The 23,452-nt window shown below is 45.7% G+C and overlaps 1 protein-coding gene across 3 annotated transcripts; it reads right to left on the bottom strand.

The window, feature by feature from the left end:
- Positions 1-8: 8 nt before the first annotated feature.
- aspm (assembly factor for spindle microtubules) lies at positions 9-23,163 on the bottom strand. Of its 3 annotated transcripts, XM_087143686.1 has the most exons (24): positions 23,030-23,139; positions 22,704-22,877; positions 20,760-21,106; positions 20,424-20,636; positions 18,573-19,971; positions 17,939-18,091; positions 16,808-17,050; positions 16,286-16,495; positions 15,747-15,877; positions 15,295-15,470; positions 14,191-14,312; positions 13,878-13,963; positions 13,143-13,379; positions 12,454-12,649; positions 11,736-11,881; positions 11,262-11,390; positions 10,590-10,784; positions 5,539-10,347; positions 4,695-4,844; positions 3,985-4,176; positions 3,169-3,361; positions 2,350-2,504; positions 1,835-1,987; positions 9-1,395 (listed from the first exon to the last, which is right to left on the bottom strand). In XM_087143686.1, exons 3-24 carry the CDS (start codon positions 21,033-21,035, stop codon positions 1,048-1,050), a joined length of 9,912 nt encoding a protein of 3,303 aa, XP_086999812.1. In that variant the 5' UTR covers positions 21,036-21,106; positions 22,704-22,877; positions 23,030-23,139; the 3' UTR covers positions 9-1,047. The 3 variants fall into 3 exon arrangements, with proteins under 3 accessions (XP_086999812.1, XP_022094618.2, XP_022094620.2); XM_022238926.2 differs by lacking the exon at positions 22,704-22,877 and having other exon boundaries at positions 23,030-23,163; XM_022238928.2 differs by lacking the exons at positions 22,704-22,877; positions 23,030-23,139 and adding an exon at positions 22,241-22,635.
- Between the last annotated feature and the right edge of the window lie 289 nt (positions 23,164-23,452).

Raw genomic sequence — 23,452 nt, 5'->3', positions numbered from 1 at the left:
ACTCAAAGTGCATTTTAAATTGTCTACGATTGTATTGCATCTAAAAGCAGTTCAACTAACATTTTCGCAAGCCCATTTAATATTCATGTGGCATGATTAAAACAAAGGAAATAAAAAAAATGATTCATCAAAAGCTGCCAAAAATGTAACATACACTTCCAACAAATTTCGAGTGGATGGAACACCTGAACTATATTTATGCAGAAATGCCGCTTGGGATGTTTGCATGTAGAAATGGTTATCCTCAAAGTGTCAGCGACTTTTCTAGATGAAGCCATTTTCCCTCAGATGAAAATATTTTACACATGCATGCAAATGACACTGAAATTGACATTTTGACTTCTTGCGCTGATTAACTAGTGACTGACAGGCTCACAGTTTCAGGGAATATACAGTTTGTAAGATGTAAAAGTGATTGAACTTATAGGCAACTTCCAGGGATCATTGTAGAAATTCAATCAGAAATATGTACAATATATATACAAAAGAGTACTCCAGCAAAGCGAGATCATTCTTGCACAAAATGGCATCAGTAGAGCTCAGGACTAGATGTACAGTGGTACTGGGTTCGAATCCTAGTTCTGCCAAAAATCGGTTTACTCTTTCATAGTCCCATCGGATATTTTTAAGTAATGTTGTAATTAAACCTTGGGCAAAACCTTAATTGATGGGATAAGTTGAAAAAAAGGTCATTTACATAAATCTCAGTTACATCCTTTATAGATTGAAATGATTCAGTGATTGATGCGAGGTTTCTCAAATCCACAGAAAGCAAATTTCAGCTAAGCACCAAATTATCATTTCTAGAATTTCACATTTTAAACAGCATTAGAGCTATGCCAAATCATCAAGAAAAACTTCACAGACAAGCTCAAGTGAAGCCCAAACAACATCGGGTAAGTTTGATCATTATGTACAAATTCCATTCTTGAGAGTTAAAAAACACAACACAAAGTCAGACTGCATTCTCCGATCTACAAAAAACTTGAAGCTACTACAAACTATCAGCTACAGTCTCGCGTGCTTTCCCGAGGAGAGAGAATGTTTTCATTTCAAATTCAAGGCCTCCATCACAAAGTAACACGCCTCCAGCGGGTCAACGATCTCCCGCATCTTGGACCGTCCCAGCACCCACTCCGGCTCCACCCGCCGCTGCGGCCGCTGCTGCTTGCGGGGAGTGGGGGCCGGCATCAGGCTGCTGGCATTGAGAGCGCTGGTGCTCAGGAAGCTGGCGCCGAGGAAACTGCTGTTGCTACTGCCGGTGTTGGACAGGCAGGAGTTGTTGAGGCTGCGGGCCTTAGCCTGGGCCCGCTTGGCCTCTAAGCTGTGCTTGCGCTCCGTCAGTCGCTTGATGCCCACGAGCCTCTCCTTGTTCTTCGGGGCCGACAGGATGATCTGTAAAACGGAAACAAGCATGACATCTTCGTCATGGAATAGACCATTCCACTAAGCCTGGCCCACAGTGCCCGTGGACACTCAACATGTGCCCTTGTCTAATGCAACACTACTTGTTCCAGCCACATGCATCGTACACGCAACATGCATGTCGGACCCAACTCACGGCGGTGATTGGTCAGAACCCAATAGGGCGGGGCTTAAGGGATCAGTCTATTGACTGTTCCCTTGAAACTTAAATACACAAAACAAAGGTGTAGATAACAGCATACCCCCTCAAAACAGCTGATATGAGGGAAAGTTGCACGCTGCTGTTACCGTTGGGAACGGCTTTGGAACAACAGCACAGACCCGATCGGGAAGAGTGCTCCATGCCTGTGCATGCTTTACTCACGAACAAGTAAGCAACTTTGGAGCATGACTTTGGTGCATGACTGACCTTTGCCCGTCTGGGATCCTGAGCCAACGTGCCCAACAACATGCAGACTTTGCAGAAGATCGGGGTGCCCTTCTCCCGGTACATCTGCATCAGGTCCAGGATGACGCTGACGGATTCGGGCTCCTCAAACACGGCGTTGGCAGTGGGAGGGTACTTGAGGGAAGAGTAGAAAACTTTTACATTTGAAGAAATACCATGCTTTTTATTTAAGGCTTGTTAAAGTTAAACTTTACCCACACTCAAGCTCTCATAATTACTACTTTTAAGGAACAAGAATAGTCAAAATAACGTGTGAATACATAGCTGCTTTAAGATCTTTACTGGGTGGAATTTGTGACAGTACAAACCAAGTCAGTCCTTTAGATTCCTCTTTTAAGGAGTTAGTTAGAAAGGTTAAGGTGTTATCACCCGTGGGAGGAATCTAACTCCTTCATGCACAAAACTACCCCGTTCAAAAGTGTTAAATGCCCCGGGTTGAAGGCAGTGCAAACTAGGGTCAAAGATGTTGCTGTTACCTTGGTCAAGTTGAGGAGGATGTTGACGCTGTATTTGATGACCTCCATGCAAGGCAGGCTGCGATTGCAGCTCCTGATGAGAGTGAAGATGACTGGCACCGCCTGACCCTCCACGAGACGCTCGCAGCAGGCCGCCGACAGACGGCTCACCACATCTGCACGTAGAGCCCAGGTAAAACGTCAATGCAAACAATGCCAAAGAGCGTTTGGATCTGCAAATCATCTACAAATGTGGAAGCACACTTGCAGAACTATCATAGACTAATATGGTAAGCATATAAAGCCTAGTCCAATCGTACATCATGATTTGTCTTAACTCTTACGGTTTGTGCCTCAATTCCAAAAAAAGGTTAGTTATTTAGCCTTTGAGATTTGAACAAGTTAGAGATTGAAACAGTTGTGTAAAGCTCCTATTACTAATTTTGTTATTTATTTTAATTTAGAAGGTACTACTTAAAAAAATTTAGATGAAAAGGCCGACAAATATCAATTTTACGGAAGGGGAAAAGCCATCCATTTTATTGATGATTTTCACTGTACATTACCAAATCTTTCTTTTAAAATCAAAGTATTAAAGAAAAAAGGTCTGATCTGATAGAATGGAAAGCAAGGGCTTTGTGTATTTAAAAGCCGATTCTCTATGAACAAGTGAAGAACACATGTATCTGTTTCTGCGTCTTAAGTTATTCACTTTTCCAAAACAAAAACTGTTTATTATCTTTCCTGTGAATGAATTTAGCAGTAAAGATGACGTGCCAAAAAAAAAAGCCAGAAAGAAACAATTTTTATATCCGTCTTTAATTACTGCTGTTCTTTTACCTAGACTGATGAGTGCCTCCAGCAGGCCAGACATTTGCCTGTACTGCAGCAGGTAGTCAAGGGCAGACGCCGTCCGGTTGCAGAGTTTTTTCTCCTCCGTGACCGCCTTGTTGGCCTTGATGCAGCGGGCGCGGGCGGCGGCAATCTTCTTGCTTTTGCAGCTGCGGCGTACGTGGAGACCGCGCCACGCAGACTGTGGTCAGGTTAGCAAACAAGGACGGTTTCTTTTCAATACATGTAGCTGGAACATTCATGCTTATAAAAACAGATTTCCAAACGGTTACAGCGGAACCCCGTTAAGAGGAGGATTGTGCACTGCAACATCCTACTTGTAGCACAGAAAAATTCAGATCTCAAATCTTTAGCAGTCTTTGTTTTCTAGTCATGATTTCATAAACTTCTTGTTATAGAAAGGTAATTTTAAACGTCCCACGGACTAGTTCTAAACTGGGGCCAATTTCATAGAGCTGCTTAAGCACAAAATTTGCTTAAGCGTGAAAAAAACTTGCTTAAAAAAACAAAGGTTACCACCTCAAACTCTATCTGATTGTCATGCTAACCAAAAGACAGCTATTATACGATCCCAAAACAATATGGAGTTTTGGCTGGTTACCTGATTTATCAAGCAAGGATTTCTCGCGCTTAACCAAGCTTTGTGCTTAAGCAGCTCTGTGAAATTGACCCCTGTTGGTACTTGCTGTAGTAAAAGCGGAAAATTTGCACCATGTGTCGGAGAGGCCATATGCAACTTGCCTCCCACACCCTCACAGGATAACTTTTAAGTGACCCTCTAGGGGTCCAGTCGTCAGGACATACCTGGATGGTCAGAGCTGCGGCCTTCATCTTCCTGACATATTGCCTGGCCAGCCACACTCTGGCCCGGGCCTGGATGCGCACCGCGGCGCGCTGCCGGAGGGCCTGGTGCTGACGTACACGCCGCTGCAGAGCAATTATGCTACGTCGGAGCTTCAGGAAATGGAGGCGCTGGAGAGTGGCACGCATCCAACGCTGTAAATTAAGAGAACAAACGAAATTCAATCTTAGTTTCGGTCAACCCTAAGAAATGTAGATCTTCTGCACAAGATATTCTGCACAATGTACTTAACACGAAGACACCTTACACATGTACTGACATTGACTCCACAAAGAGAAAAGGTACCACTGAGGTTTTTAAAACAATGTAAACCACATCAGACCCGTTTCCAAATAATGAATAATTTCATGTGAGAAGTTCTTTTTAAACTTGAAATTAATGGTAATGAGGCACACTCCATAATACATGAACCAGAGCTGTAATCAGGACCAACACGAGACCAGACATAAGACTACTGACAAGACCAGTCACAACACCGGTAACGGGGTGAACTATAACAAATGAATGCTTTTGTTGCAGTCTTGTTTTGATCTTGTGGGGTCTTGTGGTTTAAGAGGTCTTGTCTGCAGCAATGACTTAAATTTGTTGCTTAAATCCACTTTTCAATCAGCATTTTCCCCTTTTAGGAGGTGTCACAGGTTAACTCAGTTACCTGAATTATCCTGACGGACTGCATCTTGGCTTTGGCAGCCTGACACATTTTGTACACACGATAGCGATGCTGGATCCTGATTGCGGACAGGTGGAACCTGGCAACAGAGGAGAAGCGCTCCAGCTGGGCCAGCCTGGCCTGCCTCTGGGCCTGGAGAAGGTAGGAGAGAGAAGGGAGGTCATTAAACATCACCAACAACAACTGATAACAAAGATGCTGGTATTAAATAAAAGGTATTCATTCTGTTATTTCCTTTCCTGGTTTCATGGCTACCAGAGAAATACTTGCCCCTAATGGTTAGGGCTTGTGTAAACCAATTCCTAAGCTAGAGCGCAGGGCAAAAAAAATTAGGCAAAGATGGCAAACTTACAAAAGAGGTCACTTGAGGTTTTACCCTGAGCTACGGTACGCCACAAAACCCTGATAAAAACCTCGTGAAACCTTGAGGTAGACCTTAAGAGACCACCTGTGTAATTTTGCAGGCTTCCATTCCAACACTTGGTGTTTGACCGATACTTAATCAGAGATGGGGTCTTTAGGGCACTTTGGACAAATAATTCAAGGAAAGACCAGCCTAAGGTCTCTATTTCACCACCATTCACAATTCTTCATTGTAAAATGCAAAGATTTACAAAATTGAATGTCGTAGGTCGTGCCTGGAACTTTTACTTTTATAGATCAAGTCACAATTTATATTTAAAGCACTGTCTGTATTTAAAGAAAGATTTTTGAAAAAATTACACCAATTAGAATTGATACTGACAACAGCGCTTTGAGGTTTTCTGATAACGTAATGAACAGTCTTTTCTGTTATCATTACTGCTAATATGGACACAGGTCTCACCTCAAGGATTTTCCGTGCAGCGTAACCTCGAAAGTGCCTCTGGATGCAAACGGCGGCTTGCTGCCACTTCCGCATCGTGGAGACCATCTGCCGTGCTATCATACCCCTGGTACGAGCCTGCAGCAGCAGGACGCACTTCCTCACTGACTGGTATCTTCTCTGTTGTGCGTAGCCCCTGTAAGCCGACTGTATTTTGACTGCGGCTCGGATCCTCTTGGTGAGCTCCCTCGCCTGCCGGCCTCGGATGAAAGACTGGATTGTGATGATGGCTCTACAGATCCTGCCATACTTCCTTTGCTGGGCCTGTGTCATTATCAGAGCACGGTATCTTGTCTGGAATGTGACAGCTGCATGCCTCAGAGATAGAAAATCTCTTCTGGCAGCTCGGGCCTTGAAGCTTGCCCCAATTTTGTTGGCGGCATTTTGTAGAGCTAGATACCTGCGTCGCTGAATGACCATCCTCCAGTAGGACTGGATTTTGATGGCCGCACGGATCCATTTGACATACTGCCTGGCGAGCCTTCCTCTCTGATAGGCCTGAATGGTAATTACAGCACCACGCTGGATGTGATAGTTTCTAGTGGTTTCCATCTGAAGTACATGGGCTCTGTACCTCCTTTGCAAGACTAAAGTAGCTCTCCTGATTGCCTGGTATTCCTCTCTCTGTTTTCTGCCTCTGCAGGTGGACTGGATGACAATTGCCGCAGACTTGCAGTTGATGAAACGGCATCTCTCGGCGTGAGCCCTGTAAAAGGCTTGGATCACAGTCGCAGCCCACCGCTTTGCCTGGAAAGTTTGGACAGCTTCCCTCATCAGCAGGTGAGCTCTGTACCTCATCTGTAAAACAGCCGCTGATCTCCTCATCAACAGGAAGTCGGTGCTCTGTCTGTGCCCTCGGTATACAGACTGTATTGTGGTCGCTGCCTGCTTCATCCGGGTGTAATTTTTTCGAGCGGTGTAAGCCCTGTATGCGGCCTGTGCAGTGATAGCGGCACCACGCTGTATGTTGTAGGCTCTGAAAGCCTGGTCTCTTAAAACATGAGCTCTGTATCTTTCTTGAAGCACAACGGCAGACCACTTCAGAGTCAAGAATTCTTTACGCTGCCTCTTTCCTCTGTACAAGGCTTGGATCCTGGCTGCTGCCTGCTTCAAGATGTTGTAGCCTCTCTGCTGCGCAAGTCCTCTGTAAGCTGCCTGAATTTTGACTGCACTTCTTCGGGCCAGCAAGAAGGCATTTCTAGAAGCTCTAGTCAAAAGGTGACCACGGAAGAACTGCTGGATTGTCACGGTGGCTGCGACGAGCCTGAGGTAGCAGTTGCGATCCCTACGCATCCGATACAAGGCCTGGATTGTTATAGCTGCTGCCTTCAGGTTGCTATACTTCTGGAATGCCACATGCATTCTGTACACTGACTGAATGAGCCTAGCTGCGCGATGCTCCCTGGCTATCTTGCGGCCCGCGTTTCCCCTGTACACTGACTGTAAGGTTGTGGCAGCTTTCTTCAGAGAGGTGAACATAAGCTTCTGTTCTCTCGCCAGTCTTGTGGCTCTCCAATACTTCTGCAACACCTTGGCGGCACCTTTCATCTTCAGGTACCTGGTGCGAGTCTGGTAGGCTGCGTGGTTCTTCTGAATGGTTGTTGCTGCGGCGTGTAGCCTGTGAATGTGCTGGCGAGCCAAGTGTCCTCTGGCGTAAGCTTGCAGAGTGATGCATGCACCCCGCTGAATGTGGTACCGGAGGTATGTCCATCTCGCCAGCTGGGTTGCCCTGTACCTGCGCTGGATTATGATCGCTACCTGCTTGAGCTTAGTGTATTTACGGCGAGCTTGGTGCATGCGTACAGCAGACTGAATCGTGACGGATGTACGTTTCCAGTTGAGGTACTGTCGCCGCTGGCAGTACATCCTGAAGTAAGACTGCATGAGTCTAGCTGACCTGTGCCTCGAGGAAATGCGTCTCCCCACTTGACCTCTGTATGCAGACTGCAGAACGACTGCAGCATTTTTTAAGGCGAGGAAATCCCTTTGAACCTGTCGTGACAATCTGGTAGCCCTCCAATACATCTGTAGAACCAAGGCAGCACCTCTCAGCTTCTGGTACTGCGTTTGCATCAAGTGGGACCTGTACGACTTTTGAATCTGAACGGCGGCTGCGTGTAACTTCCGAATCTGTTGACGCACCATGAACCCACGTGTCGCAGCCTGCAAAGTGATGCAAGCACCACGGACGACTTGGTACTGGCGGCAGACAACTTCAGAGGCTTTCCGAGCTCTGTATCTTGTCTGGACAATCAGCGCAGCACACCTGAGGGCTCCATACCTGCTACGAGCTTGCTGCATGCGCGCAGCAGATTGGATCCTGACGGCCGCCCGCCTCTGCCTCTGGTAACGCTGCCACATTAGGTGCATTCTGAAGTAAGACTGGATGACTCTGGCAGACCGGTGCTCCTTGGCAATGCGCCTTCCGAGTTTCCCCCTGAAGGCGGACTGCAGGACAACCGCAGCTTTCCTCAGGGACATAAATTCCTCTCGAACCTCTCTGGCCAATCTGGTGGCTCTCCAATACTCCTGCAGTACCAAAGCAGCATTTCTCATCTTCTGATACTTAGCCTGGGCAGCCTGGGCTCGGTAGGACTTTTGAATCAGGACGGCAGCCTTGTCCAGTCTCTTGATTTGCTGACGCACAAGGAGCCCACGTATCCCAGCCTGCAAAGTGATGCAAGCTCCACGACAGATCTGGTACTGGAGGGAGGTTGCTTGTGCCAATTTCTGAGCCCGATACCTATTCTGGATGACCGTTGTTGCCCATCTAAGTTCCATGTAGTGATTGCGAGCTTGATGCATACGAACAACTGATTGAATTTTCACTGCGGCTTGTTTCTGAGAGTTGAAGGTGCGTCTGGCTACCAGTCCACGATAAGATGACTGAATAACAATGGCTGAGGACTTCATCTTTAAGTAATCAATTCGTGCACATTTTCCAATCAGATAGGCCCTGGCGTGCCTCTGGAGGCAAATTGTTGCTGAATGTAGCATCTTATACATCTGTTGCTCCACATGAGCTTTGTATGTTGACTGAATCAGGACAGCAGCTGCGTGCAATTTCCGCATCTGCCGACGCACCAAGTGCCCGCGGACCCCAGCCTGCAATGTAATGCAAGCTCCCCGAGCGATCTGATACTGGATCAAGGTTTCCTGTGCCAATCTCTGGGCCCGATACCTCGCCTGGATAATCAACGCGGCTCGTCTCAAACGGAGAAAGTGCCTGCGAGCCTGATGCATGCGTACGACCGCCTGGATCTTCAAGGCAGCCCGTTTCTGGGTCTGGAAGTTACGTCTGGTCAGCAGTCCACGATAAGACGACTGTATGATCACGGCTGCTGTCTTCAGCTTCAAGTAATCAGTGCGTACACTTTTCCTAACCAGATAAGCCCTGACGTATTTCTGGAGACAGGCTGATGCTGAGCGCACGATCTTGAAGTTCTGTCGCTCCCTGTATCCCTTGTAAGTTGACTGAATCTGGATGGCCGCATCATTCTGAGCAGCAATTTGCCGACGAGCCAGTACTCCTCTTGCCCAAGCCTGAAGGGCTATGGTGGCCTTCCTCTGAAGATTGTATCTTTCCATCTGGTGATCCCGGCTCACCTTGGCTCTGAACCTTTGTTGTATGACCACCGCAGCCCCCTGAATAGCCCTGAAGTGTTTCGTGGCAATGTACATGCGGACGTAAGACTGCAAGGCGATGCAGCATACCCTCAAGTGACGGAACTTGCGCTGGGCCATCGCTGCACGACACCTGGACTGGACCAGCACCGTGGCTGCTCTGAGCTGCAGGTAGTGGCAGCGGGCTGCTTTCCCAATCAAGTAAGATCTTGTGTATTTCTGAATGCACAGTGTTGCTCTTTGCATCTCAAGGTAGCCCTTCTGTGCCCTGTGCATCTTCCAGACAGACTGGATAATGACGGCAGATCCATTGAGGATGGCCAACCATCTCCGTGTCAAAATTCCCCGGGCCCATGCCTGAAGGGTAATGACGGCGCCCCTCATAACCTTGTATTCCCTCAGCTGGACCCGACCCTTCTCTTGGGCTCGGAGGCGTCTCTGCAAGACCAGGGTGGCAGCCCGTAGCAATTCATACCTGTTCTTCTGGGTGTATCCGCGGAACGATTTCTGGATGACTATGCAGGCTCTCTTCTGGAGCAGAAACCTCTGACGCTGCAGGAAGCACCGGGCTAGAGACTGCGCTTTCACCACACGGCGAACGTACATGGCATACCGCCTGGCCACCATGCCCCTGTAGAATGACTGCACGACGACAGCAGCTCGACGAAGGCTGACATACTCCTCTCTGACGGATCGGGCGTGCAGGGTGGATCGCCAGCGCATTTGAATCGCTGAAGCGGCAGATTTCATCTGGAGGTACCTCACACACTGTAAGTGGGCTCGGATCCGTGCCTGAAGGGCAACGACTGCGGAACGCTTCTTGCGGTACCCACACCTGCATGCGTAGCCCCTGAACGCAGCCTGCAGAGTGAGGCAGGCACTGCGCTGGAGATTGTACAGCGCCCGCTGCTTGCTGCCGATGCGTTTAGCTCTGAACCGCTGCTGAAGGATCACAGCGGCTTCGCGCATCTGGACGAAGCGGCATCTCTCCTGGTGGCACCGGACGGCAGCCTGCAGAGTAATGACAGCCCAACGTGACCGGAGATAAGTCTTGCGGGCAATGTACCGACGCAGGGCAGATTGGATTATGATGGCTTTGAGTGTCTTCCTGTGATGATGTCTTGCCAAGAATCCTCTGACATGTGCCTACATGAAAACAAATGGGAAAATTGTTAATAGGCAGAATAAGTGAACAATTAACGACAATACCAAACAAAGCAATATACAGTTTTATATTTCAAACAAGGTGCAAATTTAATAAATATTTCAGAGAGCAACAGTGAAGTAAATGTTGACATCAGCATCCTCTTCCCCAACCTATTTGGGTCACTATCTACACATTGTTAACGAAAATTCATCGATCGGTTGTCAAAGAGATTAATTCCAACCTGAAGTGAGATTGCAGCTCTGTGTCTCCGTAGTGCCAGTTGTACCTGCCGTAGTGCCTCTGCCTGTCGGCATGCTATGACCCGCCGCCTCATCGCCTGCAGCTTGACGATGGACCCTAGCAATCGCTGGTGACGCCGTCGGGTGAGAAACGAGTGGACAGCACACTGTATGATCTTGGCCGCAGCCTCTTGAGCCTGCAGGATGAATAGATGCCAATCATCCAGCCAACCAGTCATACCAAAAGCATTTGCCTCTTCAGCTGAACAGTAAGTCCAGTTGCTGTTCAACTATTCCTGTTGGATTGCTGTGGCGATTAATTTGGTGTATGGGCTGTATAGGGGATCTTCAATGTTTGTACTTCAAAAGTGTCAAATGATTCAATGCCAAATATTCTCAACACTGCAATTCAAAACTTCCTGTAAAGGATGTGATATTGCTACTTGACATTTCATTATGTCAACCTTAGTTAACTGTACGTTTTAACTGAGGAAAATATACCATTTTTTCACCATCCAAGACCAGACCAGCAAGAGTATAAGCATTTTTTTTTTTGCAAAAAGAAAACACCTAACAGGTACAAAGAAAAAAAATAACCTATAACGTGCGACAAATAAGACATTTGTAATAACCTCCTGTGTGAGGTGCAAGTGATCTGGAGCAGACTTGCTTACCTGTCTTTGTTTGACCAACTGACGTAGTCTGTGGGCCTTCCACACCACCTGTATGGTGCACGCCGCCCTCGTCTCGGTCCGCAGATCCAGCAGACGGGCACACAAGTAAGAGACATAGGTGATCACAACCTGTCGAGAAGAGGAAAAAGAGAGTTTGATCATTACTTTGTACCACGCTGACGCACTAATCAGAACTTCACACTTTGAACTGTGGGTAAAATTATTATCCGACAGATTGGTGAACAAGAGTTTACATCAAGTCATTTCACAGAATAATCATCCAATAAAAGCTTGCTCTGTAAGCGTTTGCTTCAACGAGCACACTAAAATGTGGTTTGCTTCATGCGACTGTAGAGGGTGCAACGAGGGCGCCAACTGCTTCACACTTGACGCAAGTTGAACTGATGAGCATGGAGTGACACATTCACGTAGCGAGGCTCCCAGAGGTGACCAGACATATTCGTTACCACCAACCTTTTCATCCGGGATGGTGTTAGACATTTCGGCCGACTTCACCACTCCAGGAACACCGCCCAGCTCCGACACCTTGTCGTACAACACCCTGAAGTTCTCTCTCTCGTTGGCCAGAAACCGTTCACGTTCTCCTGGTTTGCCCGTGCCTTAAAAAAGAAAGTAATACTGTACATTAGGGGAAGAAAGATGACGCAATCTCTCCGTAAAGCAAAATGTAGCATTTATTGGATCAACTTAATCTCAGCTAAGTCTGCAAAAGCAGAATTACATGCTTAGCTGCACGGTCTTTCAAGAATGATGACAGCACTCTTTTAAACACAACAGATCTCTAAGATCTACTGTATTTGAGAGATTAGACATTACTGTTAGACATTACCGAGTCTCCTGACTCGGACCGGCCAGCCGACTCCGGCAAGCTCGGTGGTCGAGTGGTTAAGACGTCTGCACTAGTAAGCAGGAGGTTGTGGGTTCGAGTCCCTGCGGAGTAAGCTTTTCACAAGCTCTCGGACAAGCACTAAGCGTACAATGTTTATCAATATATACGTTGGGCAAGGGCAAAACCTGTTATGAAATTTAACATCTCCCCAACGTAAAAATACATCTTGAAAAAAAGCTGCTAATCATTGGGTCAAATTGCTTCCAAGATCCTTCTGGTTGCATACATAATGTCATAAATATTCAGATGTCAGAGTTGGACAAACTAATACATGTCACATACTTGGACTGTACACGTTAGACCAAGTGCCATCAAAGCTGTCGTCATTTCCGCTGTCTCGTGCGTCACCCTGTCTCTGATATTGTGTCTGTGTGGTGTCCTGGTTGATGAGACCCAGGGGAAGCAGTGATGGATGGTAGTGGTGGACCAGGTAGCACAAGGCCCGACCATCGGAGAAAGCAACTGTGAAATTCTCGACCTAAAAAAGAACCATATACATATTAGCGAAATGAATTGTGAGCTTATTACAAGCCGTTCAGGGTGATGAATCAAAAACATGAAGTGGAAATTACCAAGTCTGCAGTCAACAAGATCACAAGTTCAACTAAAAGCTCATGAACAAGAAAAGACCTGCTCCTGGAGAAATGCTTTTTTACGTAAGTGGAGAAAACTCTCAAATTCTCAGACTTAAGACTTTCCTCAATGCAAACTGTGGTTAGATGTGCAGGACCATATGAAGCGTGTTTTCTTCAATGCCTTTTACGTCTTTCATAGTATGTACACTGTACAGTCTTGTTCCTATTTCAGAAGTTAGCCTTTCCAGAACCAAGTACTTTTCACATGGGTTAAAATGACCTCATTCTGGACGGCATATGCAAACTGACTGTTGCAACCTACAATAAACGATGGGTTTTCTACAATAGAGAACTTAACATTGCCTAAATATATTTCACAATATCCATCAACTTTACCTTGAGCCCATAGAAAGAGCAGACTACTTGGCACCATTTGAGAAGCAGGCTGAGCCGACTGCTCTTGAAGTACATGTTGGGCTCATTGGAGTCTCGTCGGTTGTCCCCCATACCTAACATCAGGGTATCTGTAAGGGGGAGTGTTGCGAGGGCATTGAGGTCCTTCCGGAGACGGAGGTTCTTGCGATGGATGGCAATCTCCTCCTTCAGCTGCTGCTCGTTCAAGAGGAGGCCAATCTATTGATGATGATGCAGAAGACAACATTTGGAGAAAGGCAAGAGATTAAATGACAGTTGAAGAATTAACAACTCCTAGCAAAAAGACAGGATTACCAAACCTGGAATGCATTATCACTTTCATTTATGTGTAAAAACAAACTGAACATAACCCAAATAAAACACAAAAAAGGGTTAGGCAGTAACAGCAAATCCCAAATTTATTTTCTGACTGCAACTGTCAATTCATGTTGTAACTCTTGTGTAATTGATGGAGTTTCTGCATCATGTACGGTGGATCTAAACTGGTCTAAAATTAAACTCTTCATTTATAGTACTACCCACAACAAAGTTGACTCTGCCACTGAGGATTCCAGATATGTTAAATACAACAATCTTGTCCCGATATTACTCATGAATGATTCAAAAACTGTTTGGGGGGATTGTGACTTGAGAAGTTAGCAGGAGAAAGAAGAGGGGGGGGCAATGTCTTTATTGAACTCGACACTTGTCACATACCTGAAACTGGAAGATAATCCTCCAGAGAAGTTCCAGTGTCTTCTCCCTGTGCCCGTCAACAACGGCACGGGCATCCACCCCTCCACCTGAACACAAAAGTGAGGGGAAAAATGGAACTCAAAAGAAATTCAAGTAAACAACAATTCCAGGTATCAAGCAAGGTGCATCTTGCAAGATTTAAATTCTTCAGGATTCGCTTTGGAGAGATTTTGCCTCCGACGTCCAAAATCGCTTTGAAAACTCTCGTCAGAAAGATTTGGATATTTTCTTCAAGAGCGATACACTTTCAAGTGCGCGGCAGTAGACGGCTTACCATCCAGCTTCAGTGCTTTGAGCGTGACCTCCACGTTGTGTATCTTTTGCAGACGACTGATCGCCGGGACGCGGAGCTGGGACGACAAGGTCCAGTCATGGATCAGGAGCTCCACCACACGACTGCAGGGTCACATGGCGAACAAAAAAGAATAGTTTCTATTCCATTAATACTTGGTGCATCCAATTATTTGGCATCATGTCCTAAAATACATAGGATATGCTGATTTGAAAGTCCATTTGATGATTAACCATTTACTTGTTAGAGGTTATTCTAACCTATTTACTGAAAGGGCATTGAGCTTTTCCCTCCGGGTACTGTCTGACAGGCCAAGATGCACTCAAATCTGGGGACATTTCACTGGGCATTCCCCCCTTCAGAGCACTGCAGTTGGGTTTCACGCAGAACAACCGTCACAGAACAATGGCTCTGTACAATACTTATCACAAAGCATACCACGCCATTGGCAGGGGCCACTGCATATATGACCATCAGTCTGGCCTATGACGTCAAAAATCTGGCGCGATCTGACCAATCAAAAGGCTTGTTCTAACAGCCTGCAACGGGTTGTATGGGTGTTTCCATGTTACAGGGTGCCTTTCTTGAACATTCCAGCATATGGAATAAAAAAACTGACAACAAATTTCAACTTCAAAATTTGATTGGCTGTGCAAAAAAAACCTGACTGTAGACATAAATTTTAAGTTCTAAAACAAGTTTGTTCTGATGGGATTTAAAATTCGTCGTTGCCAACTTAAGATATTTAAGTTGAATTTGGACAAAAATTGCAGTATCAGTACGGAAAGGTCACTATGCCCATATATGGTAATACTCTAAACTGACCATTACTACCATTACCACGGTCACTAGATTTATCTATAGCTGCCATAATATCTCAACGGCTATCACCGCAATCCCTTGCCCTTTGTGACAAGTCCTCTTGGAATAAACCTAGCCGAGAAACAGTACACTCCTGAAACTTACTTGTGATAGGAAATATGATAACTAGAGCAGTGTTGACAGGGCTAAACACGCAGTCAGCTTCGGACATTAATGCGCGATGGCGCAAACAATTCAGGGACTTGAAACATGTTAACCACTCACGCGAGTCTGACCCCGCATCGCAGGTCCGTGGCCAGCTTGGTGACGGAGAAGTCAAACTCATCCAGGGCCGTCTGCCGGTGGGTGACACTGTAGCCCATGAAGCTGAGGTGTCTGGTCAGGTCGCCCTCTCCACGCAGGTACTCGCGGGAGAAGTGCAGCAGGATGTCACGGCTGGACTGCGGGTCGACAAAGGGAAAAATAACGACGGCAAAAAAATAATTTGAAGCGTTTCAAAGAATAAATTATTAAACCTTGGACAACGCCGTGAAAATTTTAGTATGGAACAAGATAAAGGCAAATGAAACACTTCCACAGGCACATATAAAAATACTAAAAATAAAATCTCAAATGTCTAACAGGATGTAATGGTATGTGGTGGTTCCTGTTTGATACATGTGCATAAAAAGAAGGCTGATGTTTGTTCCTTTTGCAGTATTGCAGTTCCAATGTACCTTGAATTCCGAGTCTTTACAGAAGAGGCAGGGGTCGTGGTCTATGAGCCTTGTCAGCTTGGCTCGATCCAGGAAGAAGACCAGCACCAGGAACTTCTTGAGGGTGAACTGAGACAGGGCCTCCTCGTAGCCTGCAGGGAGAATCCTCGGCAGAGGTCACAGACTGTTGCGGTATCAGCTTACTATCAATTTTATTGGGGCCACTTAACAGGAAAAGTTGCTTTTTAAGTGTTAAGAATTAATCAGCTGGGAACCAGTCAAAAGTGGTATTTAGTAGCACACATTCTGGCTGGTAACCTCAGTCTTTTGGCCGAGTGAATATTTTGTAGATGTATGTTTAGCGGGTCTATGAAATGGCCTTTAGGCATCAATTGAAATTAGCAGCCATTGCAAAATTTAAAACCTGGCACAAAAAGTAAGAAATCATTGATTGGCACATCTTGTGCAGTATGTGAAAGGACAGATGACAGAGACCATGACTTGCAAGCTCCTCAACCAACAACAAACTAAATCCAGGAAGGGACTGCTGTTAACTTTACCTGGGCCATAGAGATGGGGCACGGTGGGGTGAGCAAACTGCGTGGCAATGTCCGGATTCCCAAGGAGACGGGTGATGATGAAGCGAGACAGGCCGACCATGTCGGTGTTGCCCTGCAAGGGGAGGATCTCGCCGTAGACAGTCTCCAGGCCAATCCGGAGCCAGAGGGGGTTGTAGGACAGGAACAGATCCAGTAGTCTTTGCTTGATTCCTGTCCACAAAGTGAAACATTCATTGGATTGACGTGGGTGAGCAAGCTGTGTAGAACGTACAGTAGTTAATTGCATGCTAGACATTTCTCAGTTTGGCTTGGAAGCAATTTTGTTAAGTTAGAAGAATTATAATATTGCTGCAGGTTGCAAATTTCGTCAAGTTGCAAGATTATGAAGAGAACAGGAACCTAAGCCCAAACCAAGACTTCAACAAGGACCCTCTAATCATTTTTGGTAACATTCTCACATGCTTTATGCGAAGGGATTGCAGGTTACCTTAAATCCATAATAATCATTGTAATCCTTCTTACCGTAATCAGCATGAAGCTTGCGGTCCGGCCGGACTTCGATCCGCCTCTTCTCAATCTCTGCCTCCAGCTTCTGGATGACACGCACAATGGGCTCGCTCTGGAAGAGCATGCACGCCCCCCGGCGCAGTCTGTTGAGCTTGCGCTTGGCCGTGTAGGCCCGCAGGGACAGATCCTCTTTGGAGGGGGCCAGTGCAACATTGGCAGCCTTCCCCATGGGCTCCACGCAGAGTGTGCCAGCGTCAACTGCAAGCAAACGCGACAGCAATTCATTACAAATGCACCACAATGAAAACAGCATTAAAACCCTTGGTCAACATAATTTAGGACCTGCTATATGCTGAGAATCTATTTCAGAATTTGTGGCAAGATATTAAACTTGACCAGCTGGGGCCAATTTCATAGAGCTGCTTAAGCACAAAATTTGCTTAAGCGCGAAAAAGTCTTGCTTGATAAATCAGTTAACCAGCCAAAATTCCATGTGATGTACATGTATATTGTTTTGGGATTGTATTTAGCTGTTTTTTGGTGAGCATCACAATCAGACAGAGTTTGAGCTGGTAACCTTTGTTTATTAAACAAAGTTTTTTCCCACTTAAGCAAATTTTGCGCTTAAGCAGCTCTATGAAATTAGCCCTGCAGGTTGGAGTTGAAACCTTAATCTTCTGCTTAAAAATGCTGACATTTTTCAACCACTCAACAGTGTAACCTGTCACGGTCAGCTGACATTGACATGACATGACCATCACCTCATCAGCAAAACTTGAAGCAGTTTCCAATTCAGGCAAGTTTTCCTGTAAATAATTCAGCTGTTTGCAAATGTTTGCAAATTCTCTTCACTTTCACTTGAAAAGGGAGGCAGCCTTTACTTGAATCCATAGGGAAACAGAATAGACGAGATCATACTGAACAGGTGCCAGGGGAATTTGTCTACAGATTCCTGCAGGCTCTGTTGACAATCCAGTGTTACACCTGTTTCCAACACTTGCAAGAAAAACATCAAAATGATTATTTCCGAATCCTAGTTTGATTTCCTGACTGAGGATTTTGTATTTCAAAGAGGATCTGGAGAAGAATTAGAATATTGAATTTGTGACGGAGTTGTAGGGAAAGCATGAGAGAAAGAAGTTTTACTTTTGGTAGCCTTGCAGCTGGGGTCCTTGGGGCAGTCTTCCGGAGTCAGGACATGGTTCAGCCAGCGGGTGAAGCCTCGCTCTTGCTTCTCCATCCAACGCTCGTCGTAGAACATGTTCTTGGCGGCGAAAGGCATTGGGTGTCGGGGAATACCTGAGGCAATTTCAAACAAGACATGTTGACTTTGAAAGACTTGTCCTTTGAACGATCTAGTCTGGCATTCAATACAAGGCACTCACTACGTACAAGTCAGGAAATATTGACATTGCTTATCAGGTTCTGAAATTCAGCTAAAAAAAATAAAAGGACAATCCAAACTGCACACAATTTTGTAATGGCCTATACGAGAAGCAAAAAAAAAGGTAAGCAGCTGAACCAAGGAAAAGTTGCATGGCCATTTACTGCGGGTTCAGTAATTAAACAATGCAAATGTTAACATTTTTTCTGCACTCCGTATACATGTACATGTTAGATGTGAAGTAATATATTACAGGGAAAATATCGACTGAGTGTGAAAAGTTTCCCATGTTACAACAAAATTGTGATTACTGTTTCATCATTGCTGCAAAACAAACAAACACATCTGATAAAACATATGTCTAATAATGAAGACTTCTTAATAAGGCAGCCATACCTGTTCCACTTGGCTTCAGCAGATTCAGCTTGGCCATTGGCACCCCCTTCATGGGACCTTTAGCCTTGTACTGCCCAGTGGGCCTTCCCTGTGCTCTGGCCTTGGCCGTCTTGCCGGACTTCTCTGCCGCCGCTGCTCTCCTCAGAGCCAGCGTCCGGTTCGTGGTCCTGTCCCGCGGCGGCGGTTTCTTCTCCCCTCGGCTTTTGACCTCCTGCGCTTTCAACTTCTTCGGGGGAGACCCAGCTTCGTCTTTGGGGTCCGAGACCCGTTTGCGGCTGATCAGGTGGGAAGTGACGACGCTGGAGTGGACTTTGAAGTCGTCAGCTCCCAGTTGGGCTGAGTTGTCACACCGCAGAGGAGGGGATACAGGAATGTTTTCTGGAGTCATGGAGTCCAGAGATGTCTCACCCGCTGACTGAGACATATCTGACTTGAGAGGAATATCAGCCATCAGAATACATGTACCTTTAATCTCTGTGCTTGCACACATCTTGGTGTCTTGTGACTTCTCAGCACAATGTGGCACTGGAGGGACCTCTTTGGGAGCATCGACACATTGCTCAGTGATGCCTTTGCCAAAGACACATGGATCGCAGGGAACAGCAGTGAACTGTGGCTCGTTTAGACTATCCTCAAATTCGGAGGGGCTGCTCATCTGCTTTGAGCTGCAACTCCCTTCTGCCTCTGCAAACAAGAAAAGATTCTTGCGTATGTTGGCAGGCTTTGATGGTTGCTGTGTGTCGGGTGCCTTGTTTTTCGTGACCGTGGTCTTTGCCTCAATGGACAGGCGTTTGGGGCCACTGCAAGGCTCTTCCTCATCCAATTCGGTTATGCATTCCTGGACACCGTTACCAACACTGGGACCTGCATTTTGGCTGATCTGTGTGTCAGCGAGAGTGGGCTTGGGCAGCGTGAATGGTTTAGCGGTCTGTAGCAGGGGTGACATCCCACTGCAGACAGACAGCGTCTGCCTCTTCAGGTTCTCCAACAGGAGATCCTGGGCCGTCAAGGGCATTCCCTCACCGTTGATCTCTGCCAGCGAAGTGTCAAGTGCAGTGAACTCCTCCAACGGGCTCCCCTCGCAAATGTCCACAGAACTGGGTGTGCTCAGATCCATCTGCGGCTCGTCAGCATCTCCAACCTCCACTTGAGCCGCCAGTCGCCTGGCCGATTTGCAGGAGTCAGATTGTTTTATCGGCGCACGGTTCTCTTGGTTTTCCTTGCTTGCTCTTCCATTTGAAGGCTGTGGCCGCTTCCCTCCCGGTACCTGAGGTTTCTCCACCATAACTTTGGGCTTAAGAATCATAGTTGGTCGGCTAGGTTTTAGGACTGCTTGGGGCTGGGTGACCCTCAGTGGAGCTTTCCGATGCACTGAGAAGGTGCTTCTCCTACCTGCTCCCTATTAAGTCATATAATAAAATTCAATTTGTTTTGTCAGAGTTACATGCGTACATTTTCTGGTTTTCACTTTTTGGCAGTATTTCTTGATTTTAGCTCGATCCTTTATAAAATCCCATTTATTTTTTTCAAAAAGCAAGCAACAAAAGCCTATATGCAGAAGGGAAACTTGCACTGAAAAAAACATCTTCTCTGTTGCATTAAGGTCGGTTCATACTTCACGCAAAAGCGAAAGCAAACCTGAATTTGTGATGTCAGATCAAATTCAAACTCGTAAAAGTTGTACACATTACAACTCAACGAAATTTTGCTGCAAATTTTACGTAACATCAAATTCACTTCGCTTTTGCATTCACCTGAGGTATGAACAGGCCTTAAAGTGAGGGTTATCCATTATCTCATCCAACCGAACAAAAGCTGTCTTCCTGGAGGAGTAGGGAGTTATAGGCCTACCCTCTTTTTAGGGGGATCCTCCGCAGTCCCCAGCAAGATGGCCTGCAGTCTGAAGGCCCCCTCACACTTGAATGTCACCATCTCTCTGGCGTTGCCTTCCTCCTTGGGGGTCCAGGTGATCGGCAGCCTCATCAACTCGCATCCGTCCAGCTCCCAGCATTTCTCAGGGATGGAGAAGCCCTTGTTGAAGGGGAATTTCTCAAGGCGGAGCTCCTGAAAGGACAAAATCAAAGTTACTAATAAAATGACACGAAATGGGTTGTGTATTGTGTGGGAAGACTAAGAATTTTGGAGAGTAATCTGTGGCATATAATGACTACCAGTGGGTCCACAAACCTGAGGGAACTCGAATGGATTCTCCACCAGGAGCTCTCTGGTTCTTGTTGCTCCCGTCCTGACGGTATTGAAACACACCATCACTTTCTTGGTGAAGTGCGTCAGCTTCAGGACGGGCAATTCCTCCTCCTCTTCCTCCCTCTGGAACTCTGGAGGGGGGACCTTGTGGGGCGTCCCACTGAACCACCCTCCACGGGACTTCCTTGGGGTGGTGTCGCGGTCGTCCATCGGCCAGGGGTTGACGGCCAACGGTGACCTGCTTTCGTGATTGTCCATGGTCTTCAGCTAGAAGCCTGCCTTTGTTGTCATGACAAACAATGAGGGAAATTTTCCTTCAGGCAATTTACCTGAACGGGTTGGAAAAAGTAAACAAAAGATGTGTTACCGGATCATCATGCTCATTTGGGAAAAATCACATGTAATCATTTCACCTTGTTTTTTGGTTTCTTTTGGTTTAATTGGCAAACAACATCCCTTTTCCCACATTGCCACCTTGTCCACCTACAATCATGATGACCAGTAGTTTTGACAAATGCAGTGGCTATACTTATGAGTTATGGAAGTTTAGACAGGTTGTTAACTACATGTACATTTGTTATACCAGTTTAGTGCATTGGAAATGGAAACCAAACCAGATACCAATGGACCTCAGACTTTATTTCCCTTAAAAAATCTTCCAGGGGTAGGAATCTACCAAAAGGAAACCTGTAAGTATGCAATGCTACAACTAAAGAATTAATAAGAAATAAAGAAGTCACACGACAGTTGCGATTAACTGCAGGCACTTTGTTTCAAAAACAGCTGTTTAACGTGACTGACTGACAGGACTGACTAAAATCATAATCAGTCATTAGATATGACACGACCATGACAACATGACAACATACATGACACGACATGACAGGATGATTAAATCATGAACAATCATGACAATGATAGAGGAATACCTCTCCATCATGTCCAAGGGGATGTCGGACAACTCGACCGTTAGCCAACTCGACTTTGGACAACTCGACCGTTGAGACAACTCAACCGTTGAGACAACTCGACCATTTGCCAAGTCGTCCGTTAGGACGACTCAACTTTGACAGAGAGACAACTTGACCAGTGAGATCTCTACACATAATACAGTCGTTTTCCCAGTTTCAGATAACAAAAATTATTCAGTCAGTTTGCTGCTTCAAAAAATCCTCAAATTCCAGTGAAATGTGGTCACCATCTACCTTGTGTGCTAGAGATGCTACCAAATCAATTTCAAATTTTTCACTTTTAATTCGGACGCACTGGATTGACAAAAGTGGTGGCACTTTGGATTGGTTTCAGGAAAGTAACCAGGGAAGCAGCGAATCCATTTTCAGCCAGAACCATTGTAAAAAGCTTATTTTCTAATGAAAAATTTCTTTATTTAGAGAAAATATGTTCATAAATAAGAATTCAAATGAATTTTTAAAAAGTGGATCTTGATTAAATTTCGACTAAACTTTTTCAGCTGCACAGCGCGATTCATCAACGATGCTACCTCGTGCCGCACAGTTGACAAACCCATAGGTCACGTACATTTCTGCATTGTCTGTATGGTAAGATGAGTTCGCAACGTCCAAAGACATAAATTGATGGTGGAATCATCAGTCACCATGGTCATGATGGTCACCGTGGTCATAAATGTTCACGCACTCGGGGCCGACATACTTATTTCATAGGCTGTAGATACATGCATCTGTGCTTAAATCAAATACATGTAAATGAGGGCGCTGTTCATTTGGGAACTCGTTTCCTGAAATAAGAGAGTGTTATTAAAAATTGTCTTTTTCCACACGCTCTAGCTTTAGCATGTCTAGCTCCTCTTTCAACAGTTTAAGCCTGTGCATGTGGGGTACCAAAAATCTCAAAAATCTCATTTCAAATCATTATTTCTTTGCTTTGCAATATCCCAAAGAATCCAACCTTCAAAATGTTCCTCATCCTCCAATACCCCCATAAAAAAAGAAAACAATAGCCTAGGCCTAAAAATGCCCAGGCCCACATGTTTAAAATTCCGGAACCTCCCTCATTCCAGCTTCCCCCGTCGGGCATGTCGGGTTGAACATTTTCAGAGCGAAGCTAAGTTTTTACGCGAATCTGTACAAATAACAAAATCAAAGAAGTATGGCAATTAATCCCCCACATGTAGTCACGGTTTTGCCCCAAAATTACAATTACTTCCTAGCACATTCTCTCAAAATCTTGCAAATTTACGTGTATCGTAGTAGGCCCGTAGACCATTCACTCACCCGCCTCCTTTACGCGATGATACAGTAACTGAACGCAACGTCAACATAAAATGAAATACAGTGCTAGGCCCATCACAAAAAACACGTTAAATCTGCCGCATGTTGAAGTTCTTTCGAATCGGCCAATCAAATTCTTACATTCGCTGCATAATTGACCAATCAAAAATAAGGGAAAGGCCATTTAAAGTGACCTCTGACACAAACCTTCACTGGTATCCGGCGTAACATATAATAGTTAGATAGGTATTGTGCGTCAACCACGCAAATTTTGTTTGCGATTTTGAAGTCCACGTACTATACTATTATTAAGTCTTGTTTTAACTGTAGTTGTTACGCCCCAACTATAGCATAAGTCCCAACTATAGTTGGGACAATCCCAACTATTGTGCTGCAGTTGGGCTGGCCCAACTATTATTGACCAAT

The sequence above is a fragment of the Acanthaster planci genome, linkage group LG11, assembly GCF_054643075.1.
Source record: "Acanthaster planci isolate LZ-2023a linkage group LG11, COTS_SCS, whole genome shotgun sequence".
NCBI classification, from domain to species: Eukaryota; Metazoa; Echinodermata; class Asteroidea; order Valvatida; family Acanthasteridae; genus Acanthaster; species Acanthaster planci.
This window is presented reverse-complemented; position numbering and strand designations above follow the sequence as displayed.